General features: G+C 43.9%; 1 protein-coding gene across 4 annotated transcripts in view; it reads right to left on the bottom strand.

Moving 5' to 3' along the window:
- LOC138301162 (discoidin domain-containing receptor 2-like) overlaps window positions 1-22074 on the bottom strand; it is a 367128-nt gene that overhangs the window by 20230 nt on the left and 324824 nt on the right. For all 4 annotated transcript variants that reach the window (XM_069241351.1, XM_069241350.1, XM_069241348.1 and 1 more), the window contains 2 exons: window positions 21303-21498; window positions 9823-10067 (listed from right to left, as the gene is read on the bottom strand). In XM_069241351.1, coding sequence (XP_069097452.1) covers window positions 9823-10067; window positions 21303-21498 — 441 coding nt within the window. The remainder of the gene's footprint in view (window positions 1-9822; window positions 10068-21302; window positions 21499-22074) is intronic.

The following is a 22074-nucleotide window of genomic DNA, read 5'->3' as shown; positions in this document are numbered from 1 at the left end:
TATCCACAACCTCGGGAGGTAGGTCAAATGCAATTAACTACTGCAGCTCAATCAGACCCCATACCAATGTAGATTGCACAGCCAATATTCAGAACCCTGCCTGCTGCTGTGACAGAAGGTCTTCCAGCAGCAGTAGCTTGATCTAAGGACAGATGTTTATGCCCTGAAGTTTCGGGTACCACATTCTCCTGGCCATATCCAGAACAACTAGCATGACTCGGGTCTGGTCATTCCTAATCTTCTTTAGAACTTGGGCAGGAGAGGCAGAAATGTGTACAGAAATCTTTTGCTCCACTCTAGCCGGAATGTGTCTCCCAAAGAGAGCCTTTTTGGAAATTCAAGCCTGCAAATGTTTTGATTTTGTGCATTGTTGACAGTAGCAAAAAGATGTAGCCAAGATTTTCCCCACTGTTGGAAGATGCCCTTGGCCTACTTGTGTGTATACATTACTTGTGATCAGTCAGGTACAGTTGGCTGAGCTCCCCCACCCTGGCAGTTCAAAAATCCCATAAGGTAGTAAGATGCCCTAATGGTCAGTCAACTCCAGAGGTATAGAGCCTCATCGCACACAACCCAGGACCTTACTCTGCCCTGCTTGTTGCAGCACCACATGGTGGGTGTAGTTCATGAGAACTTGTATCAGCCATCCCTTAATGCATGTAGGAAGTCTTTCAATGCCAGGCAAATGGGCCGCAACTTCACTGACTGATGTGGAGACTGGCTTCCACAGGAGACCATATTCCTCTACACTTCACTACTCTCACCTGAACTCCCCCCCCAATGTAGAAAAGATGTATCCATCCCCACTATCAGCTTCAGGTGGGGATAGAGTGGGGGGTCTGCCCCTGGTCCAATTGGTGGTAACTAGCCATCACTGCAGATCAGTTGCATTCTCCTCTGAAATCTGATTGGAATCCAACAGGTTTCCCTGGTTCTCGGCAAACTGACACTTTAGATTCTACTGATGTACCCAACATATGTCACCTGACATAGCTGATGAGCATGATGCAGGAGTGCAAGAAGCTAGGAAGCCTAAAACCACTCTCACTGAGACACAGGACCGAGGCTGAAAGATCTGATTTTGCATGTTCTGGACTTTTCATGATGGAAGGAAGTCCCTGAACTACACTGTATCCAAGATGGTTTCTATGAAAGGGAGCCTCTGGAAAAGAGTCAGGTGTGACTACCGCATACAGGTCTTGAACCCCAGTGATGTCAAGAGGTTCACCATCATCTGGAGGTGGTGTAAGAGTGACTGTGGTGAGCCCACTTTCAAAATCCAGTCATCATCGTAGGGAAAAACTGGTATCCCCGATCTCCGAAGATGTACAGTGTTTACCAATATCACTTTCGTAAACACCTGACAGTCGCTGGTAAGGGCAAAGAGGAGCACAGCAAACTGAAATTGCTCCTGGCCTACCTTGACCTTCAGGAAATGTCTGTGGGACTGTAGGAAAGGTATGTGTCCTGCAGGTCCCAGGCTACCATCCAGTCACCTCAATCGAAGGGCAGACAGTACCTGGGCGAATGTGAGCATTTTGAATTTGTCCTTCGACAGGAGGGAATTCATAGAAAAAAGATTAATTGTCCTTTTTTCATTTCAAGGATATAGCAGGATGAACAACCAGTAACAACCAAAAGTGCTACCCTATTTATGGTCTCTTTGGACAGTAGAGATTAAATCCTCTTGCAATAAGACAAACAGGTGCTCCCCTGAAAGCCACTCTAATGTGGGTGGAAGATGTAGAGTCAGAAAGGAATGGAAGGGCAAACCACGATTGAACAATCTAAAGGGCTCAAATGTTAGATGTAACAGCTTGCCAGTGTTTGAGGAAAGGAAAATGTTACTTACTAGTAGACATCTGTTCATGGTATGCAGTGCTGTAGATTCACATGCTATGCATAAACTCGCCATCTAGTGTTGGGTTTGGAGTGGTACAACTTGATTTTCTTCAAAGAAGCTTTTGGAGTCACAGGATAGAGTGACTCCTCCTCTCGGTAATGCTGTGCATAGGCATCGAGTCCTTTGTTAGATTGTTTCTCTGCAGGCGGAGATTGAAGAAGTGAAAAGAAAGTAGGATAGAAAATATGTCTGTTTAATGTATCTACAGATGTACAATATTTACATGTTCATAAATTGCAATGGCCACAGGCGTCCGGGGAGGAGGGAGGGCACATGTGAATCTACAGCACTACATGCCACTAACAGGTGTCTACTGGTAAGTAACATTTTCCGTTCAATGGCATGTGTGGCTGTAGATACACATGCTATGCATAGATTGTAAAGCAGTCCCTCCACGAAGCGGTAGCTAGCGTGTGGGAGTTGCAGTTGTTCGAAAGAGTGTTTTTAGTACTGCTTGCCCAACATTTGCCTGTTGACATGCAAATACATCTACACATTAATGTTTTGTAAAGGTATGCGGTGTAGACCATGTAGCTGCTTTACAAATAACTGGTAAAGGTATGTTACCTAAAAATGCCATAGATGCACATTTTCCCCTAGTGGAGTGTACTCTAGGTGGTGTAGGTAAATGTTGTTTGGCTTTACCATAGCAAGTCTGAATACACTTGACTATCCTTCTAGCTATACTTGCTTTAGAAATAGGCTCTCCTTTATGGGACATTAAAAAAAAACACAAAAGATTATTTTGTTTTCCTAAAGTCTTTGGTTCTATGTGTGTAATACACAAGAGATTATTTAACATCAAGAGTGTGTAGAGCCCATTCCGCTACAAATTCTGGTTGAGGAAAGAAAACTGGTAATTCTATGGCCTGATTGATATGAAATTGTGAAACTACTTTTGGAAGGAACTTCGGATTAGTTCTTAACCCAGGTTTTTCCTTATGAATTTGGAAGAAAGATTGTTCCAAGCTTAAAGCCTGGAGCTCACTGACATGTCTAAGGAAAGTGATAGCAACTAAAAAGGCTACTTTCCATGACAGCAATTGTAAAGAACAGGAGTGTAATGGCTCAAAAGGAGGTCCCATAAGCCTTGTGAGAACAATGTTAGGATTCCAGGATGGGGCTGGAGGAAACCTTGGTGGAATGATTCTTTTGAGTCATTTCATAAATGCCTTAATAACAGGAAGTCTAAACAAAGAAGTATGTTGTCTGTTTTGAAGATATGCAGCTATAGCTGCTAAATGAAGATGAATGGATGTGTAAGCAAGATTAGCTTTTTGTAAATGTAGTAAGTAACAGACAATCTCTTGAACCCTTGGCTTGAGAGGGTCAATGTTTTTTGACTGACAATAGCAAATAAAACATTTTGATTTGCCGCGCAACATTGTCTAGTTGTGGGCTTCTTTAGGAATATCCATACACTCTTTGTGGTAGATGTAAATACCCAAATTCTATGACCTCAGGAGCCTTATCGCTAGGTTCAGCGATTTGGGGTCCGGATGTTGGGGAGCTTCTGATGTGGAACTACTGAGATATCCAGAAGTGTTGTGAAACATAGTTGACGTGCCCACGAAGGAGCTACCAGGATCATGGTGAGGGAAGATTGTCTGAGCTTCCAAACTAGAAAGGGAATGAGTGGAAGAGGTGGAAAAGCGTATGCAAATATTCCTGACCAACTCATCCATAGAGCATTGCCTTTGGACTGAGGGTGAGGATACCTGGAGGCGAAGTTCCGGCATTTTGCGTTTTGAGGTGTGGCAAATAGATCTATTTGATGTGTTCCCCACTTTAGAAAGTACTGGTGAAGAACTTGTGGATGAACTCCCATTTGTGGATTTGTTGCTGCACCCTGCTGAGCAGGTCTGCAAATTGATTGTCTATCCCTGGGAGATATTGTGCCACTATATGGATGTGGTGATGAACTGCCCATTTCCAAATTGTTTGTGGAAGATGGGATAGTTGAGGCGATTGTGTCCTCATCCCCCACCACCCCCTCCGTTTTTGAAGATAGTAGATGGCAGTCATGTTGTCTGTACGTACCAACACCACCTTGTGTTGCAAATGTGGAAGGAATGCTTTCATTGCTAGGAAGACTCCGTGCAGTTCCCAGTGATTGATGTGTAAGGACTGTTGAGTGGTGTTCCATAGCCCCTGGACTGTGAGGTTGTGGAGATGAGTTCCCCAACCGGTATGTGAGGCATCTGTAGTGAGAGTGATCTGAGGCACAGGTTCTAAAAAGGGCCGCCCTTTGGTAAGGTTTGTGGTGTTCCACCAATACAGACAGCGATGAGTCTGGGGGGGGTCCAACAACATTAGATCTTCTATTTGACCCTGTGCTTGAGACCACTGACGAGACAGGCACTGTTGAAGGGGACGCATTTGAAGTCTGGCATGAGGTACGATGGCAATGCAGGATGCCATCATCCCTAGTAGGCACATAACAGTCCTTACTGCGTATGAATGGTTCTCTGTTAATAGAGCAATCATTGTTTGAAAGGCTTGAATACAGGCTGAGCTGGGAAACGCTAGTCCTAAATGTGTATTGAGAATCGCTCCTAGATAAGGCTGTATCTGGAGAGGTTGAAGATGTGATTTGAGGTAATTGATGGTGAATCCTAGAGTGTGTGGGAGATGAATTGTGAGTTGAGTGTGATGTTGACATTGTTTGATAAGCCAGTCGTCCAAGTAAGGGAAGACATGAATGTGTTGTCTTCTGAGGTGTGAGGCCCCTACTGCCAGACATTTTGTGAATACTCTGGGAGCGGTTGTGACCCCAAAAGATAAGACCTTAAATTGGTAATGTTTTCCTGCAACCACGAATCTGAGGTATTTGCGGTGTGACGGATGAATGGGAATGGGAAAATAAGCGTCCTTTAGGTCTAAAGCTGTCATAAAATCATCCTGTTGGAGAAGGGGAATGACATATTGAAGAGTAATCATATGGAAGTGTTCTGACAGGATGTGATGGTGTAAAGATCTAAATTGGTCTGACAGACCCGTCTTTTTTGGGTATTAGGAAATACAAAGAGTAAACTCCCATATCATGGTGTTGTAATGGAACTGGTTCTATGATCCCTTTGAGAAGAAGAGTGTTCATTTCCTCGTCGAGAAGAACAAGATGTTCTTGAGAAAGTATGTAAGTACAAAGGGGTATGTTGGTGGAGTGGAAGTGAGCTCCAAACAGTACCCATTTTGGATAATTGAAAGTACACATTGATCTGTGGTAGTTTGAGACCATTCTGGGTAAAAATGTTGTAGCTTTCCCCTACAGGAGTGTTGTGAGTTGGTGGGAGGTGGAAGCAGTCATTGTTTGGTGGTAGATGAGGAACCTCTATATGTAGATGGCTTTCCTCTGCCTTTGTTATTGTTCCCACTAAAAGAACCTCTATAATAACCTCTGGAGTATGATTGAGAAGTGGGCTTTGTTTGTGTAGAATACTGGTCTATAAAGGATGACCGAAAGCCTCTTGAGAACCCTGGGTGATGAAAATTACCTCTGTGTGTGTTGGCTTGGAGTGCCCCCATAGCTTTGGTAGTTTTATTATCTTTGTTAAGCTTTTCAAGTATGATATCAACTTGTGGCCCAAATAAGTGCTCTTTATCAAAGGGCATGTTTAACACTGCCTGCTGTACTTCTGGTTTAAAACCTGAGCCAAGCATGTTGTCTTATGATAATGCTGGTATTAGTTCTACGTGCTGCTGTATCAGCAGCATCCAGCATACATCTAATAGAATTATTTATGATAATTTGCCCTTCAGCTACAATTTATGCACCTCTCTTTTAATGTTCCTCGGGGAGATATTGTAGAAGCTCTTCCATGGCATCCCATGTAATGCCTGTGCGTTAGCAATATGCCAGTGATTGGCTGCTTGAGCTGCCACCCTTTTACCGGCTGCATCTAGCTTTTCACTTTCTTTTTCAGTAGGGGTGTGTCACCTGTTGATTGCCTGTTAGCCCTTTTGTGAGTAGTTGAGGCAACAATGGAGTCAGGTGGAATTTGAGACTTGATGAGTAAAGGATCAGTGGGTGCAGCTTTATATTTTTTATTTACTCTGGGAGTGGTAAGTCGCGCTCTCACTGGTTCTTTAAAGATTTCATCTGCGTGCCTGAGCATGCCTAGGAAGAAACTGACTTTCCTTGTGTGTTGTGCACAGGGTATCAAAAAAAATCTTCTTCAATGGGATCAGTATACATGTGCACATCATGAAATGTAGCTGCTCCATCTATGACCTGCTGACCGAGGTGGAATCCTCAGGTGGTGAGGGTCTAGTTGAGTAGAGATCTGGATCACTAGGTATAATAGGAAGCAGATCATAGGTATCCCATGGGTCTGGGTCATCTAATGTGTGTCCTAAGTCATGAGCCCCACCCGGGGGTGAATTAGGTGGTGTGAACCCTGAAGGAGGTGGAGATGTTGGTGGAGGAAAAGGATGTGGAGACGGAGGAAGAGGTGGAGAGGACTGAGGAGAAGGCTGTGAGAGAGATAGAGCCTTTTTATTGGTAGGCTTTTTTGGAAGAGGAGAGGAGTCAAGCGCCTCTTGAAAAGTCAATTTCCATTTTTTTAAGGGATGGGGGTGATGTTATAATACCTCATGTTCCCTCTTTAATCTGAAGTCTGTGCTGCCGGCGTCTAAAACCTCCAAAATTGGCTTCACGGTGAAGGGAGGGTTGAAGACTGTCAGGAATCAACTGAAGTTTTTTTTAAAAAAATTGCTTCCAAAGACTTTAGTTTGTGGGTTAATTTTGGCACCCAAACAGAAGAATGGACATTTTTCCGTCAGAGCCAAAATGGTCAGTACCGAGGCAGTGTATGCAATTGGTCGGGTCAGTGCTGAGGTGGAAGTATGGGCACCTGCGGTTGATACCGAAGATTTGCCTTTGGCTTTTTTGGTGTTGAACCGAAGGGTGTGGCATCTGAAGGAGTTTCCCAGCTCCAACCATGGCCGGAAGGCCATGGCGGACCAGTGACCTCTTTAGATGTAGTCTTTACAGGGGTGGAAGGAGTCTTTTTACTCACAGTCTGCGCGGACTGCAATGATGTCAGAGTGAACATCCGAGTTTGAGTCTTCGACGGAGAAGGCCTGTTCTTTTTGTGGCTCATCCTGTGCATGCTCGTCGTCGAAGTTGTCCGGTGTGTCGTCTAGAGTCCATTTATATCCGACAAGCTCTTCGGTCTCTGAGAGTTTTCTTCGACCAAAAGGATCGACATGCGTTGCAGTTCTGCTCATTGTGGTCGGGAGAGAAACACAAGTTACACAGCTGGTGGTTGTCAGTGTGTGGAAATTTGGAGTGGCATCGAGGGCAAAACCAAACTGGAGTCAGTTTCATCAGGTTTGCATAGTTGGATGCATCTCCAGAGAAGCCTGTAGACTTCAGCCAGGCATGGCGATGAAACACCACACTAGTGCAGACTACCTGTCCCAAGCAATCAATGGGGTTTAGAGGAATGAATGACATATTTGGCTGCGTCCTCACCATCTAGAATGATTTGAGTGGCCAACTGGCATTGATTGACCATAAAGGTAAACTGGCAGACTAAAAAATGTGTTTCCCAAATGCCTCAATCCCCTTTAATTCTCTATCTGGAGGGCAGTGAGGTGGGGGGTCATGGGAAATGCACTGTGGGTTCACCTTGATTGGAAGACTTTATCATCAGACTCTCTGCAGTAGGATGTTGAGTCAAAATATCAACGTCAGCTTCTCAAGGGAGATTAGTTTTAACTTCAAGAGAAGGATGTTGCAGGTCAAAGACCTCAGCTGAATGTCAAATCACCACAGCAAAGGAGGCACTTTCATCTGTTAGTGTTGTGTTGGGGTTGCCAGATACATCAAGTATCAGGTGAAGGATCAGGCCCACTAGCCTAGACTTGGTTTGTGTATAGTTTGTCATCCTCACGATGTGGGGGAAAATCCTCTGCATCATCTCAAATGTCACCCCATGTGGAGGTGGGTTTTGTTCTGAGTTAGAGCCAAAAAGCTGATGGAGCATCTGATGGCGGCTTTCCAGTAGAGGCAAGGTTCTGTCTGAATCTGACTGTGTGGTGTATATGTAGGTCGGGCTGAACTTGATTTGTGACATCAATCAAAGAAGAGACAAGTTTGCCTTGAAGTCGGACACCTGTATTGGTAAAGGTTCCTCTTCAGGCACGCTGTTGATATTGAAGGGACCAGCATAAAAGTCAGTGGAGACCCTGAGGTGGGTTTGAAAGGCATAGACAGTGCCATGGACGTATCTGCCAGGGGTGATATGACTGGAGGCCCCTGGAGATCCTACGGGCCTTAGGAGACCCAGATGAAACCAGAAGAGTACCAAATATGCCCAAAATGAATTCCGTAAAGGCCTCGACCAGCTAAAAATGACCCGGAAAAATCAGGATGAAACAGGATCAATTGCAAAATTGGTTTCTCGAAGGGAGATGTGGAGTAGGATTGAGTGTACCTTGAAGCCCTCTTACTTCTCTGAGGATATACAGTGGTGGGATGGGGATGTGTCCCACTTGGTCTTGCTGTACTTCTATTTTGACAGACTTGACAGGATGTCACAAGAATGACCTCTGGAATGAGCCCACAATTCTGACTTCAAAGGAACAATATATACCAGGATACTCAGAGCTACAGGTAACAGCAGTGCCAATTAAGCTCAATTAAACTGAACGAGCCATCTCATCATTTGTCTATGTGTGCCACTGCTAAATGCCATTTATCGAGAGTCTATATTACACAAAATAGTATCTTTCGCCACACGGTAGGAGTTACAGCTTCTATTGTCGCATCACAGCTGGCTATGCTAACTAAGTATCAACCCAATAGCTCACCATAATGCTATGTTGTTTTAATTTTGCTTTCACTAACTCTGTTCTGGTTTCCTTGTCCTGATGCTGAAAAGTACTGTTCAACTGTTCCATCATATATTTTGTCGAGTGATGTCCGGGTTCAATCAGCACATTGTAAACAGCCACAAGCAACTGACTTGTAAAAGGTGTTTTTCTCCTCTAGCATAGCTGGTTTAGTCAACAGACTGGCCAAGAATAGGACCTTACTTGACTTTGTCTTGGAGTGTTACTATGTGAAATTCCAAGGTTAAAACTCTTCGAAAGTCTATGAAAGTATTGTGAAAGAATGTATGATGCTGCAGGTGGTTCAAGCCACATACCTAGCAATAGCTGCCTCTGTAACACTGTCCTACGTTCGCCTCATACCCTGGTCCCTGGACTTCCATGAGAAGGGCGGTACCTGACTTTCCAAAAATCAGATTATGTACTCCCTGTCTGCTATGCTGCACCAAGGTACACCTAACGCCTTTCACATGCAGAGGGTGAGGCCACCGAAAAGGTGATCTAAGCAGCAATACAGAAAATACACAATCTTCATAACAAGTGCAGCAAATGACTAAGTGTAACATATGCTATGGAAATAACTTAGGGCAGAACATTTGGAGTGATGTCCTCCTGGCCTCCATTGTCACAGACCCACCTTGAAAATTACTCCATGAGTGTTAAAACCCTCGTGTATGCAACTGCAGATGCACAAAAGAAGACAAACAGGGGTTCACCATGAAATAAGTACTTGAATGGCTTGACCCAGCATTTAAGCTTTTTTCAGGTTCTTGAGCGTTAGTTGTTTGATCTTCTCAAGAGAGGGAGGATTCTCCAAATGTGAGAAGGCAGCATCAACATAATTTGTTTCCCAATGATGTGAGGTTACATTTAGAAACCACAAGTGTATGTGATATTTTAAGATTACTTCTGCTCATGACTCAGTAACAGGAAAGCATTAATTAACCTTAAACTTCCTGAACATCAACGGCAACACAATCATAAGAAAGGTAGTTTATTTCATTAGGTTTTAAAAAAAAGTAAAGTAACATTTTCCTCATTAGTGCATTTGAAAGCACAAATTTGAACTTGTGGCTACGTACCTCTCCAAACTGACCTTCTCCCAGCTTCTCCTTCAGTCGCAGCTGCTGCCGGGGGAACTCTCCCACTGTGATGTCCTTTTTGGTGAGTGAGTCCACAGTGAGAGCAGGCACGGAGTACATGTTGTTGCCAGTGACTCCCTGCAGGTTCACAATGTCAGTCTCTGCATAGTGTGGCACGCTGTTCTGGAAGCCCTGATGTGGTGTGGACTGGGTGAGGTCAGGCTCAGCATAATCCCCACTGCATGCTGGTTAAAGAACAGGAAAAGAATGACTGAGGAAGAGCAGATTAGCAGGTTATCCCACAATCCAGCAAACATTGTTATAAAGACAAGGCAAAGTCATCTTTATTGTACAGAACAAGATCTTGTTTTTACACAAGACATGAAAAATGGCATCTGAGTAAGGCTCAGAAATGGGTCAAAAATAGTACTTACCTTTGGTGATGCTTTTTTTGGTGGCTACTCTATGTAACCACAGATTCTTCACCTTATAATACTCCCCAAGTGCCATAATGGATCTGGAAACTTTCCAGCAATGCTCCTGTGCAAGGCTAAGTGGAGCCAGGAAGCTTACCCTGGAAGCGGCAGAGTGGAACCACATACATATGCCACCTCTAAGAGCTGACATCATTCTCTTGTTTATTTCCTTCCATGCCTTCAGACGTGGGACACCAGATTGTTTGTACCAGTGTGTAGATAACTAACTTGGGAACATTTTAGATGGTAAAAAGAGGCTGCTCCACAGAACGTGGAGGTGTGAAGGCAGTGAAGAATCAGCAGATAAATACAGTATCCACCAGAAAGAGCGTTACCATATGTAATGTTCTGATGGGGATTTTAAACTACACATTCCTCACCATACCGGTACCTTCCCAGCTAGAGAGTCTGTGGAGTGGACCCAAACCAAAAACGTTTATGGGCCTACCTTGATCCACAGGTAATGTCTGTGGGACATCAGGAAAGACTTCTGAAAATATGCGTCCTGCAAATCCTAGGACACCATCCTTTGCTCGGTCCAAAAGAGATAGGGGCTGAGCCAGTGTGATCATTTTGAATTTTACTTTTGTTGGAAGGCTTTCAGTGGTGGAAGGTCTAAAATGACCCAAAGGGCCCCGATTCTTCTTCGGAACAAGGATATAATGAGAGTAGCAATATTCTCTTATTTTTTGAGTCCGGCACTCTCTCAATAGCTCCTTTGGAAAATAAAACTTGCACATCTTGCAACAGAACGGATGTGCTCATCTGAAATTTACTCTGATGTGCAGGGAGGATTTGACAGGAGGAAAAGGACAGGGTGAGGGCATAACCACATTGAAGGATCTATCTGTCAGACATGATGGATTGCAACCCTGGAAGAAAGTGCTGTATCCTGGTAGTTGTGTGCCACTAATGGCAAGCTAAAGTAGTTTGGTGTCTTTTGCCATAGTGGAAGGGGCATGGGAAGACTGGTGCCCTGGGTGGCCTGCACATTACCTGCCAGATGCCCGTCTCAAGCCTTGAAAGGACGGGTGATTGTAGCAGTGGCTGGGGATATTGACACTGCCTATACACCAGTCCCCTAGAGCAGCCTCGTAATTTCATAAACAGGTGAGGAAAAGGTTTAGCAAAGGGATAAAGATCAAGGGTGCATGGTGTGGCTCTACTTTAATTGAAACATTCCACTGCAGAGTTGGCTTTCACGCTGAACAGGAGTGAAGCATCAAAATCCATATCCATAGGAGTCCTGTACATCTTCAGAACATCCTGCGGAGACCATTCATGCATGGTGGTGGATCATCACACTGGTGCCAATCACTAGTCTCAAGACAATAAGTAGATTCAAGGCCAGCACAAATCACATATGTGGCTGCATCTTGACCACCTTTGTTTGAGAATCTAAGGACTAAAAGTTTCCTGGGACCGGCAGGACTGGCCATGTCCTATATGGCATTCAAATACCGGAAAAAAAACACATTGCATTGACTGATCTCAGTGCTAGGCTACCTGAGAAGAAAGTGTGATTCCCAATTCCTCAATCTTTGTAGACTACCTATGTGGAGGTGTCATAGGGAATGGACAGGTTTCAACTTGCTGCCTGAAGTCTGAACAACCAGATTCCATAGAGTAGGTGACTTCATTAGAAAATTAGAATCGCCAGGCATTGGTCTGTGATGTCTATGGCTCTGATGTGGCTGGCCCAGGCTGTAAGATTTCCATAAGGACAGTAGTCTTGGTCTCAACAGAGGGCAACTGTAGATACAAGATCTCAGTTGCTTGTCAGACTCCTTCCGCACTCTCTTTTACTGGTGGTCCAAATGAACAATTCAACTCTTTATCAAGGGAAGTATCAACCCCACTGGCTTCCTGCAAATCAATGTAAGAAGTATCATCATCATATTGAAAGTGTAGATCCTCTCCATCCCCACACTCATCAGTGATAGGTGATGGCAAGGGTAAGCTTTAGTGTGAATCGAAGACAAAAAGACAGTGAAGCCTGAGATGGTGCATTCACCTGTTAAAGACACTGGATAAGAGTCAGGCTGTACAGCTATCAGTTGGGCTTCAGTAATTTCGTAGTGCAACATCAGCCAGGGTGGGTTGCAGTCAATTCAAGGGCCAGACAATGGAATTGGCATTAGATCATCTTCTACTGCTGGTAGAGTCATTATCAGTATTTACAAGGGAGGTGCCTGTGTAGGTCAGAGAACTGGGGAAGAAATCTGTTGGGGAGAATTTTTTCCTTAATAGCATAGGTGAGAAAGTTCACCGGTATCCTTCTTGGCTTAGTGGCACCTGGTGATCTCCGGAAGGGGTCCCTATGGACCCTCTGTATGTCGTGGGATAGCAAGTCCTCGGGCCCTTCGCACACTCCACCTTGACTCAGAATACCTACCACAAACATTTTTATATTGTTCCCCTCGACTCCCTCCGGGATATTCATTATTTTAATATTATTCCTCCTGGCGTTGTTTTCCAACACTTCAAGACGCTCAGTATTCTGCTTTCTTCAATACTTCAATGTCATTTGTATGTCTCTCCACCATCTCATTAAGTTGGGTCACTTGATTTTCCAAAATCTGGGTTCACTGTGTTAGAATATCCATCTTAACTGCTAACGCCTCACAAACATCTTGAATCCCTTTCTGGTTATTCTGAGAAACCACAAATCCCTGCCTAACTTCTTTAGACAGAGAGTGCAACAGAAATTCTACCGATGGTTGAGTGGTTGTGGAATTCAATTCCGGTGACAAATCAAACTCGGGGACCAAGGGGTCTGATTGCCATCCCTCTAAGGTTTAATTTCTTTGTTGCAAGGGGGGATCTTCCCCTATTCCTGCAATAACCTGTTTCTGCACTACCACACAAGCACTAGATACTCCCTCGCTTGTAGGGGGTCCAGACAAAACAGAGAAATTATCCCCCTGTGTTTCAGCTTGCTCCCCCTCCTCACATTCGGACCATAAAGCCTTATCAGAGCTAGTCACAAAATTATCTAAATTCTTGGCTTTAAAATATGTCCTCAGTGAGGGGGTTATTCTCTGCTGGGATGGGGGGAGGCTGCATCTTCCCTCAGAATTTCTCTTTTGTTGTGAAAGTGTGGCCCCCTTTCCACCCAGCAGAATGTCTGTAGTACAATCAGAGCCACTGCTCTGGCATGAAAACCTGTGGTAGGAGCCCCCTTCCCTTATGCTGTTACGGTTCATCAACTCCACTGGCTCCCCAGGCTCCACTTGCCCTCCCCCCTCACCCTGTACCTGATCCACGACGGGCACTTCACTCTCAGGTATACTTGGAGGCTCAAGCGTTGAGGGGGAGAGAGAATCCTTCCTTCCCTCACCAAATGGTAGCTCCCCAGGTCTGCCTTCTATGCTTTCCATATTGCATGAACGACCTGTGCTGCCCCTGCCTGGTCTGCCTCCAGTCGCCCCTCTCAAAGCGACCCTGGAGGTGAGAGCGCGCACTCTCCGAATCTCGAGAGCAGCGTGCTCCCAACTTCTAACACTTTCTCTCCCCGAAGCTGCTCCCAGCGCCGGCGTCTTTGTTTGTACTGGAACGCGTCCTTGCAGCTTTCGAGATGGCATTCTATTTGTCATTCGTTCGGGTGAGTAGCCGCGAATGTTCTTCTTCCTCCTTCGCGCTTTGTTATCGTGCCTGGTGGATGGTCATGCAGCACCGCGGCTGCTCTAGCAACGCGAACGCTGCCGACCTACAGGCGCCATGTTCCCCTCCCCACAGCGTTGAAGACCGGAACTTTGAGTGCGAACGGCGTTTCTTTTGAAGTAAAATCTGATGTATCGCGGATGACTTCCAACAGACAATGGGAACTTGGCAAGAGGCTGGAAGAGTTTAGGAAACTGGGGACCACGGCCCAGTTAAAATTTCCTGCAACTTTGAGGGTGATGAGAGACAATAGGATGTATAATATGCGGGATCCCCATGCAGCGGACTCTCCCCTTGAGAAATTTAAGAATAACTAAATTACGATGAGATATTCTTTTTTCTTTCTCCTTTTTTTCTTTTTTTTGGTTTGTGGGGGTCTAGCAGCCCCAAAGGGCTGGATAGCCATAAGTTGGGGGGTGTTCCCCAGGGAGGTGCGAGGGAGGGTATGGGGGGTGGAGGGAAGGTGGGAGGTTGGGACTTGATAGGGGCAGGGAGGGTTAGGAGCAGGGAAAAATTTCCTCATCACAAATTGATTCGACTCATTACATTGTTTTTTAGAAGGTTTACTACCTTTGAAGGAATATACAAGAAAGATGCCTACAGGTAATTTCCAGATTCTCTCATGGAATGTGAATGGATTGAGAGTAAAAGGGAGGAGAAGTTATGTCTTGCAGTATATCAAGGATTCCCCAGCACAAATCATAATGGTCCAGGAGTCTCACTTGACATCGTTAGAAGTACACAAGATATTTAAGTCTCAGGGTTGGGTTAGTCAGGTGGTTTGTTCTAAGAACACATCGCATTCGAAGGGTGTGATAATCTTACTTAAGAGAACTGCTAACGCATTGATTATGTCCTCAAAATCAGACATCAAAGGTAGATGGGTTAGGGCGGATGTTAAAATCAACCAGGCCATATATACGTTGGTGTCCTATTACGTTCCTAATGTAGACGATACAACCGCTCTTCAAGAAATATGTAACGTGCTCCTGGAAACCCAGTACCCAACTATAATAGCAGGGGATTTTAATGTGGTTTTAAACTATGTGATGGATAGATCCTCTGGTAGTAAGGCTTGTGGATCTCGGAAGTCTTTGGCGTATATTAAAGTGATGATGGAGCAGTATGCGTTTATTGATATCTGGAGAGAATTGCATGGTTGTCCACGTAGCTTCACCTTCCATAATAAAAAATTTAGACATCATTCCAGAATAGATTATTTTCTATTAGCCAAGGATCTAAAGGCATACGTGAGGGACATACAGCATATCCCCGTCCATCTCTCTGACCATTCAGCAGTTATGTTGACCCTGAGGGAAGACGGCCCACGACCAGTAAAGAGGTGGACACTAGATCTTTCCCTATTAGCTAACATAGAGGTGGTGGAATGGCTATCAAGGGAAACTAGATTTTTTTTTTTTTTAAGATAACGTGAACTCGGCAGCACCTCATGCGGTGTGGGATGTATATAAAGCTTTTATCAGGGGGGTTTTGATTTCTATCTCCGCTCAGAAAAACAGGGAGTATAGGTCAGGTATTCAGGTTATTGAGAACGAATTGAAGAGCTTAGAGGAGAAACTAGTTGAGGCTCATCAGAGTGGGAGAGAGGAAGAGTTGATTGTATTAAAAATGATGTCTAAACGTGCAGCTCCCTCAGCATTAATAGAGTCACGTGTAAGAGAAAAATGGGAGGCAAGCAAATTCGCAAATTTTGAGTATGGGGAATGTTCGGGGAAGTTACTGGCGTGGAAAACAAAGCTTGATCTGGTTAGAAACCAAATTTCTGAGATAAGGGACCCCGGTACAGGGGCGGTTGTAACAGACCCCCTAGCAATTCAAAGAGCATTTCAGAACTTTTTTGAAGTTCTATACAAAGAAGATTCATTAGAAGTGATGGGAGACGGGATGCCAAAGATAGAAGAATTGATGTTAGAGAGACTTGATGAGGTAGGGGTGTCTTTGTTGGAGGAGGAATTGCTCGAGGCAGAAATACTTCAGACCATTGCCAAAGCGAAAAAAGGGAAGGCAGCAGGCCCGGATGGTTTGCCTGCGGAGTTTTATGTAAAATTAAGCAGTATCTTATCTCCCATACTTAAAGAGCTTTTTAATGCAATTTGGAGGGGGTAGTGTCAACTGCCAGGGTCTTGGAATAAGCAATAATAACTGTTATACTGAAACCCGGGAAAGATGCTTCGCTCTGTGAGTCATATCGGCCAATCTCCCTATTGAATAGTGACTATAAAATATTCCAAGCATACTTGCTAGGAGATTAGGGGAGGGTATTGCGCCTTTGATTTATGCAGATCAAAAGGGTTTAAAAAAAATAGATATATGTATCAATTATCCCACAAATTAATTGGGGCAATTGATTTGGCGTCAGTATCGGGCCTCCCTCTGGCAGTTGTTACTCTTGATGGTACTAAGGCATTTGATCGAGTGAATTGGGGTTATCTAATCTATATTTTAACATAGTTGAATTTTGGCCCAAGGTTCTTGGGAGCAATCAAAAGTATTTACACCAATCCATTGGCAAGGGTTTTGATAAACGGAAGTCTAACCTCTCCGTTTTTTTTATCACTCGAGGGACTAGACAGGGTTGTCCTCTCTCCCCCCTGCTCTTTAACATGTATATAGAGCCACTAGCTTCTATGATTAAAAAAGGACGCTCAAATAAAACCCTTTATTTATATGGGGTGGGAGAAAAAGGCATCTTTGTATGTAGATGATATTATCATCTATACCACAGATCTCCCGGTGGCGTTAGATAGACTGGTATGGATAACACAAAGTTTTGGCCAGATATCAGGGTATCAAATCAACATGTCAAAAACCGAAATTATGGAATATGAATAGTCACCATAAACTAATAAAAGAAGAGATAAGGTACCTTGGGAGTTAAGATTCCACAAGACTTGGAGAAAATATCGATGGTAAATCTGAAATATTTTATGCATCAGATAGATAAACTATTGCTAAGCTGGATACACCTCCCTGGTACTCTATATGGGCGGGTGAATTTAGTTAAAATGTTTATCCTCCCAAAGCTTACTTTTCTTTTTAATATGATCCCGTTTGAATTCGAGGAAAAGCGAATACAGGACATACAATCAAAGATTCATAGTTTTATTTGGGCCTACAAGGGAATCAGGATTGCCAGGAAGAAACTACGTAGAAGTTATTGTAAAGGAGGAATTGCCCTCCCGGATATTCAGTTATTTGTATGGGCATTCCAGTTAAAAAAATTTAAAGATTTACTAGTAGCAGATGAGGTATCTCCACAAATTAAGGCTATGTTCAGGGGTGGAGAGCGTAACTATTTGTATAAATTTGTTCACCCAAGGTTTTACAAAAAAGTACGATTGAAATCACTAAGGGCGGCGGCCTCTTTGTGGGCAAAGATCAGGAAAATCACTAACTTGTCGTATTATAGTACTCGGGCTCCCATTTGGGACTCCCCTGGAACTCCTGAATGTTTGCAAGATGCTTTGGTTTGTCCTTTGAAGGAAGCAGGCATCAGGCAACGGGGACAAATACTACAGGAGGGGGCCTTGAAACCATAGGAAACATTTGTTACTAGCTGTGGCTTGATATCCAGATTCAAAATACTATCAATTACAGGCATGGGCAAGATCATTAAAGGCGGGAGAAAAGGAGACTAATGAGTTACTGGAGCTCTTACATAAAAAAACAACCATGTAAGAAGCAAGCTTCCACTTATTATAGAATGTTCTTGGAGTGTTTGGATGGCCTAGATGAGGCACAGAATTTCCCAGGCTCTTTATGGGAGGAGGTGGCCAGCAGGGAGGAGATCAATACATTATGGGCTGGCTCTTGGCAACGTCTCTATAGAGTGGTTAAGCCTGCGGATGAGAAATCATCTATTTGTTCTGCATAGAGCATATTTCACTCCAAAGAAGTTAAATAGATTCAACAATAATGTCCATACAGCCTGTATAAAGTGAGGGTCTGTGGAGGCAGATGATATGCATATGTTAATGTTATGTTCTCGGATTTCAAATTATAGGAAGGATGTGTTTGAGCCTCTATCTTTTGTGATACAGGTCCCACTGACAGTCTCCCCGGCTTTAGTTTTCTTTGGTAGTACTTTAGAACTGACAAACCTTTCAAGTGTTCATAAGAATTTGTTGTTTTATTTAATACTTTTGGCAAGACGCAAGATTTGTAGACCCTGGCTTTCTCCCACCCCTCCCACTTGGTAGGAATGGGTGGAAGATGTAATGAAAATTTGTCAATTAGATCTTTGTAGAACTGGAGTCAAAGATGTTAAGGAATTATGGCAACCATGGGTGAGTTGGTTTTCTCCAAACACGAACACCAATATTAATTCTTTAGTATATTGTCCAATGATTATTTCCTCTCAAGGTACGGCTAGTACATAGCTACTTCTACCGTTCCGTGATGTGTCTTCAGGACAAAGCTGGTCCTTTATCTGGTTCAAATGGGATCTGGATATATATTGGGTCTGGCTACTATGGAAGTACATTAAGAAATATGAGGACAAAAAAAAAAATCTGTTTGAGAACTGTAGTGAAACCCAGAGGGTCAGACAGCACAAAGAATGGATCCGCCAGTAGTACCTTCACTGAAAGCCCCTGCAAATCCTTGGAGCACAAAGAAGCACCAAAGAGTCCCAGAAGAAAGACAAATATCTGAAGTATGGCTTTCTTAAAGGTGCCAGTTTGCTGAAACATCACTGATGAATAGGGCAATTTGGAGAAAACTAGCATTGATTATAGAATTGGCTCCACAACCAGTTACCTGGAGGGAGACCAACTAACTTTGTGACGTTCTTGTGCCTTTTCTTTGAACAGAGAGTGATGAAAGGGTTCAGTCCTGCTTTGCTTTCTTGTGCTTTTGTTTGGACTTTTGATTTTGACTTATGGGAGGACTTTGACTGCAAAGTTGACCTCTTGTGGGAGCGAGACTGTGACCTTGGATTAGAAAGGGAGAGGGACCTATGTGAGTCCTGTGACTTCTTCATATGTTCAGCAACATACAGCTCTTGCATGCATGAGGACACACTTACTGCACTACTTTGAGTTGTGTGGCAAGCAAAAGAGACACCTTGTGTGGATCCATGACAGACATCTGTTTTCCACAGTCACGGCATGCTTTGTAACCTGTAGTCTTAGAAAAGGACATTGTTCCCTAGCGCAAAGATTTTGTTAGATTTTCATAAGTTGTCGGAAGGCTGGCAAGTTGGAGAGTAGAATTCTAGATTTTCATTGGACTACACAGAAAGAAAGGAAGTGATGTCAGTGGCATTTGTGACACTCATATAAAGCTCCACACCGTCACTTCCGGGGCAGTACAAAATGAGAAGGGAGCTGGACAACACCACCTAGCAGAGCATAGGAGCATTGCTTGAAAATGTTTTCTGATCCAGTCAGGCACATGGGTGGAGAGTGTTCTAAGGTGGGAAATCTAAGGTTAAAAGTACCCATTAGAAACGGGAAACACACGAAACAACGACTCCGGAACCACAAAGTCGTGAAAAACGAAAGCAAAACAATGCTTTCGTTTTCCACTACTTCCTGCTTTTGGTACCTTAACCACACATGTCTGAACCACGTACATGCGTGGTTAAGGTACAGAAGAAGGGAGTCTGAGTCGACACAGTAGGTAAGTTGGGCTTGGACTCAGGCTGTTTTTTTTTGGGGTGTGGGGGGCTCGGATGATTAGGGTTTGGGGGGAGGGAAGGGGTCAGGGTTTAGGTTTAAGGGGTGGGTTGGGGTGTTTAGGTTTTAGGGGTGAGGTAGGGACTGGGGGTATTTTTGGTTTTTGGGGTGGGGTGGGGGGCTGCAGGTGATTAGGGTTTTGGGGGAGGGGTTCAGGGTTTAGGTTTAAGGGGTGGGTTGGGGTGTTTAGGTTTTAGGGGTGGGGTGGGGACTCGGGGTATTTTTAGTTTTTGGGGAGGGGTGGGTGATGGGGCTGATTAAGGTTTGGGGGAGGGGGACAGGGTTTAGGTTTAAGGGGTGGGTTGGGGTGGTTTAGGTTTTAGGGGAGTGGGGTTGGGGTTCTGGTAATTTTGGGGGTAGGGGTTGGGGTAGTTGTGGGGAGGGGGGTTATGGTAATTTTTAGGGGTGGGGGCTAGGGGGAAACATGCTGGAACCGTGCATGCTGATCGCTAATGCCTTTACAAGGAATGCACTTACAACGGTAAAATTGTTGTAAACGCATTCACCTCGTTGTTGAGCCACGGGTGCTTGAAGCAACCGTGGTTCCGACATATATCCATTAGAAACAACGAGGTTATTTTCTAATCTGAGTGAGTTATACTCACATAAAGGCCTTTGAGTGTGTTAAGTGCCTGGTGCAGGTTAGGTTTAAGCTACCTAGCCCAGAATTACTAGTCACATAACTAAATTTTAAAGCAACATTATATATTTTCCTGCCACTCTGGGGCTCCTATGATGCACAAACAGGTGACTTAGGGTTAGAGCCTCATCTGTCAGCATAAAAATGCTGATGGTGAGGTCTATCGCTGGGTGCTTTTTCATTCATTGACCCAGCCTCTGACCCACTCAAGTCTTCCCCCTTGTAAGTTCTCAGAAATCTTACTTTTTATGAATTCTGGGAATTCCTCTGGTACCTTAAAGGAAAACAGCTGAGTTTAAAAAGTTTGGGTGAGAGCTGACAACTACCATGTGAACTACTGCTTACACCCCAACAAACATTTTGTTAACATTCATAAAGGGGAAGAAGTCCAATAGAGACCCATACATTTTTGCGAATAAGATACCAACATCTTTAAAATATTGGTCATTTTTCATTGGTTTGCAAATGAAATTGTGGTTACAATTTGTAAGCGAAGTACTAAATAACCCACTCCAAAATGCCTTTTGGTATCCGTTTCTAAACCGATTTTCAGAGCTGTTAAGCCTCTTCTGAGTTGCAAAATGGGTTAAATGAATACAAAAAAGCCATTTTGTGGTTACAAATATCCTAATTTTGCAAATTGCAGGATTTGAGGCTGCACATTGTCTTAGTACACGTGGGCCTTTCTTCTTAGGAATACTGTTCCCTGGTTCCATCAGATCTGCTTTGATTACGTACACTATTTCCTTATGAAGCTGTAGTCTCTACTGTACTGTAATGCCAAATAACTAATTTGATATATTTGTGTAAGGTGTTCAAGACTCTCTCTGCTAGCCATCATGCCTGCCCATCCTTGGTCTATGCTATATCTGCATATCAAATGACCAATTTCCTCTATTTAAGTAAGGTGCTCAAGACTCAAACTCTCTATATGAGGCTGTACTGTGAACCATCAAGTTGACCTCAACCTTTCACTCTGTATAGTGGGCAGCCGGTACTTACCCGAGTCCTCTGCACTTTGAGAGAGTTCAGGAAGTTTACGAGGGGGCATAACTGGTGCCTGGTAGTCCAGATCTAAAGGGAAAACCCGCTCATAGGTGGGATTAGATTGGTGGATTTGAGTCTGGTTGTTAGCGATGCTGTAGCTGTAGAAGGACAAGCGGATTGTGGCATCTTCTTCCAGGATTCGTCGTGGTGCCTATGAAAGTAGTAAGAAGTGTGAACATTTTTGATAAAGAAGAGGAGCTCAACACACAATAAATTGCTAATATCGCCAATAAGTCCTAAAAAGTGTTGGTTATTCACAGGTGCATCAAGTCATAAATGTGATGATACCACTGTAAGAGGATCAGAGGCGCAGTTTGTTCTCTCTGCTCACACAGAACCATCAGTAAGGCCAGTAAAACTGAATGTGAGGCCTCAGCAGTAGAAGGGAAGAGGGCTGTATGGTAACATGTGCTTGCTGCCAAGGAGATGGAATACCACAGAAGCATACAGAATCTCCATGTCTATATTATTGTGTCATGCAGAACCTTGGGGCATTCGCTTTCAAACTACAGAGAAGACCTAGATGTACTGAAACTAATAAATGAAGGTTTTATGATTAATAAACTCAACAATTATAGATCATCTGAAGTACTACTTTGGCAGCCTGGATTACATGATGATTCTGATGATGAAGCTACAGACAATTTTAGATATGACTGAGATAAATTATAAATGGTTGGCAAGAGAGGAGGTGGATGCTTGACTCTGCAACAAAACTATTGAGAGT

The sequence above is a fragment of the Pleurodeles waltl genome, chromosome 6 (assembly GCF_031143425.1).
Source record: "Pleurodeles waltl isolate 20211129_DDA chromosome 6, aPleWal1.hap1.20221129, whole genome shotgun sequence".
Classification (NCBI taxonomy): domain Eukaryota; kingdom Metazoa; phylum Chordata; class Amphibia; order Caudata; family Salamandridae; genus Pleurodeles; species Pleurodeles waltl.
The sequence above is the reverse complement of the archived record's forward strand: the minus strand, read 5'-3'. Positions and strand labels throughout refer to the sequence as shown.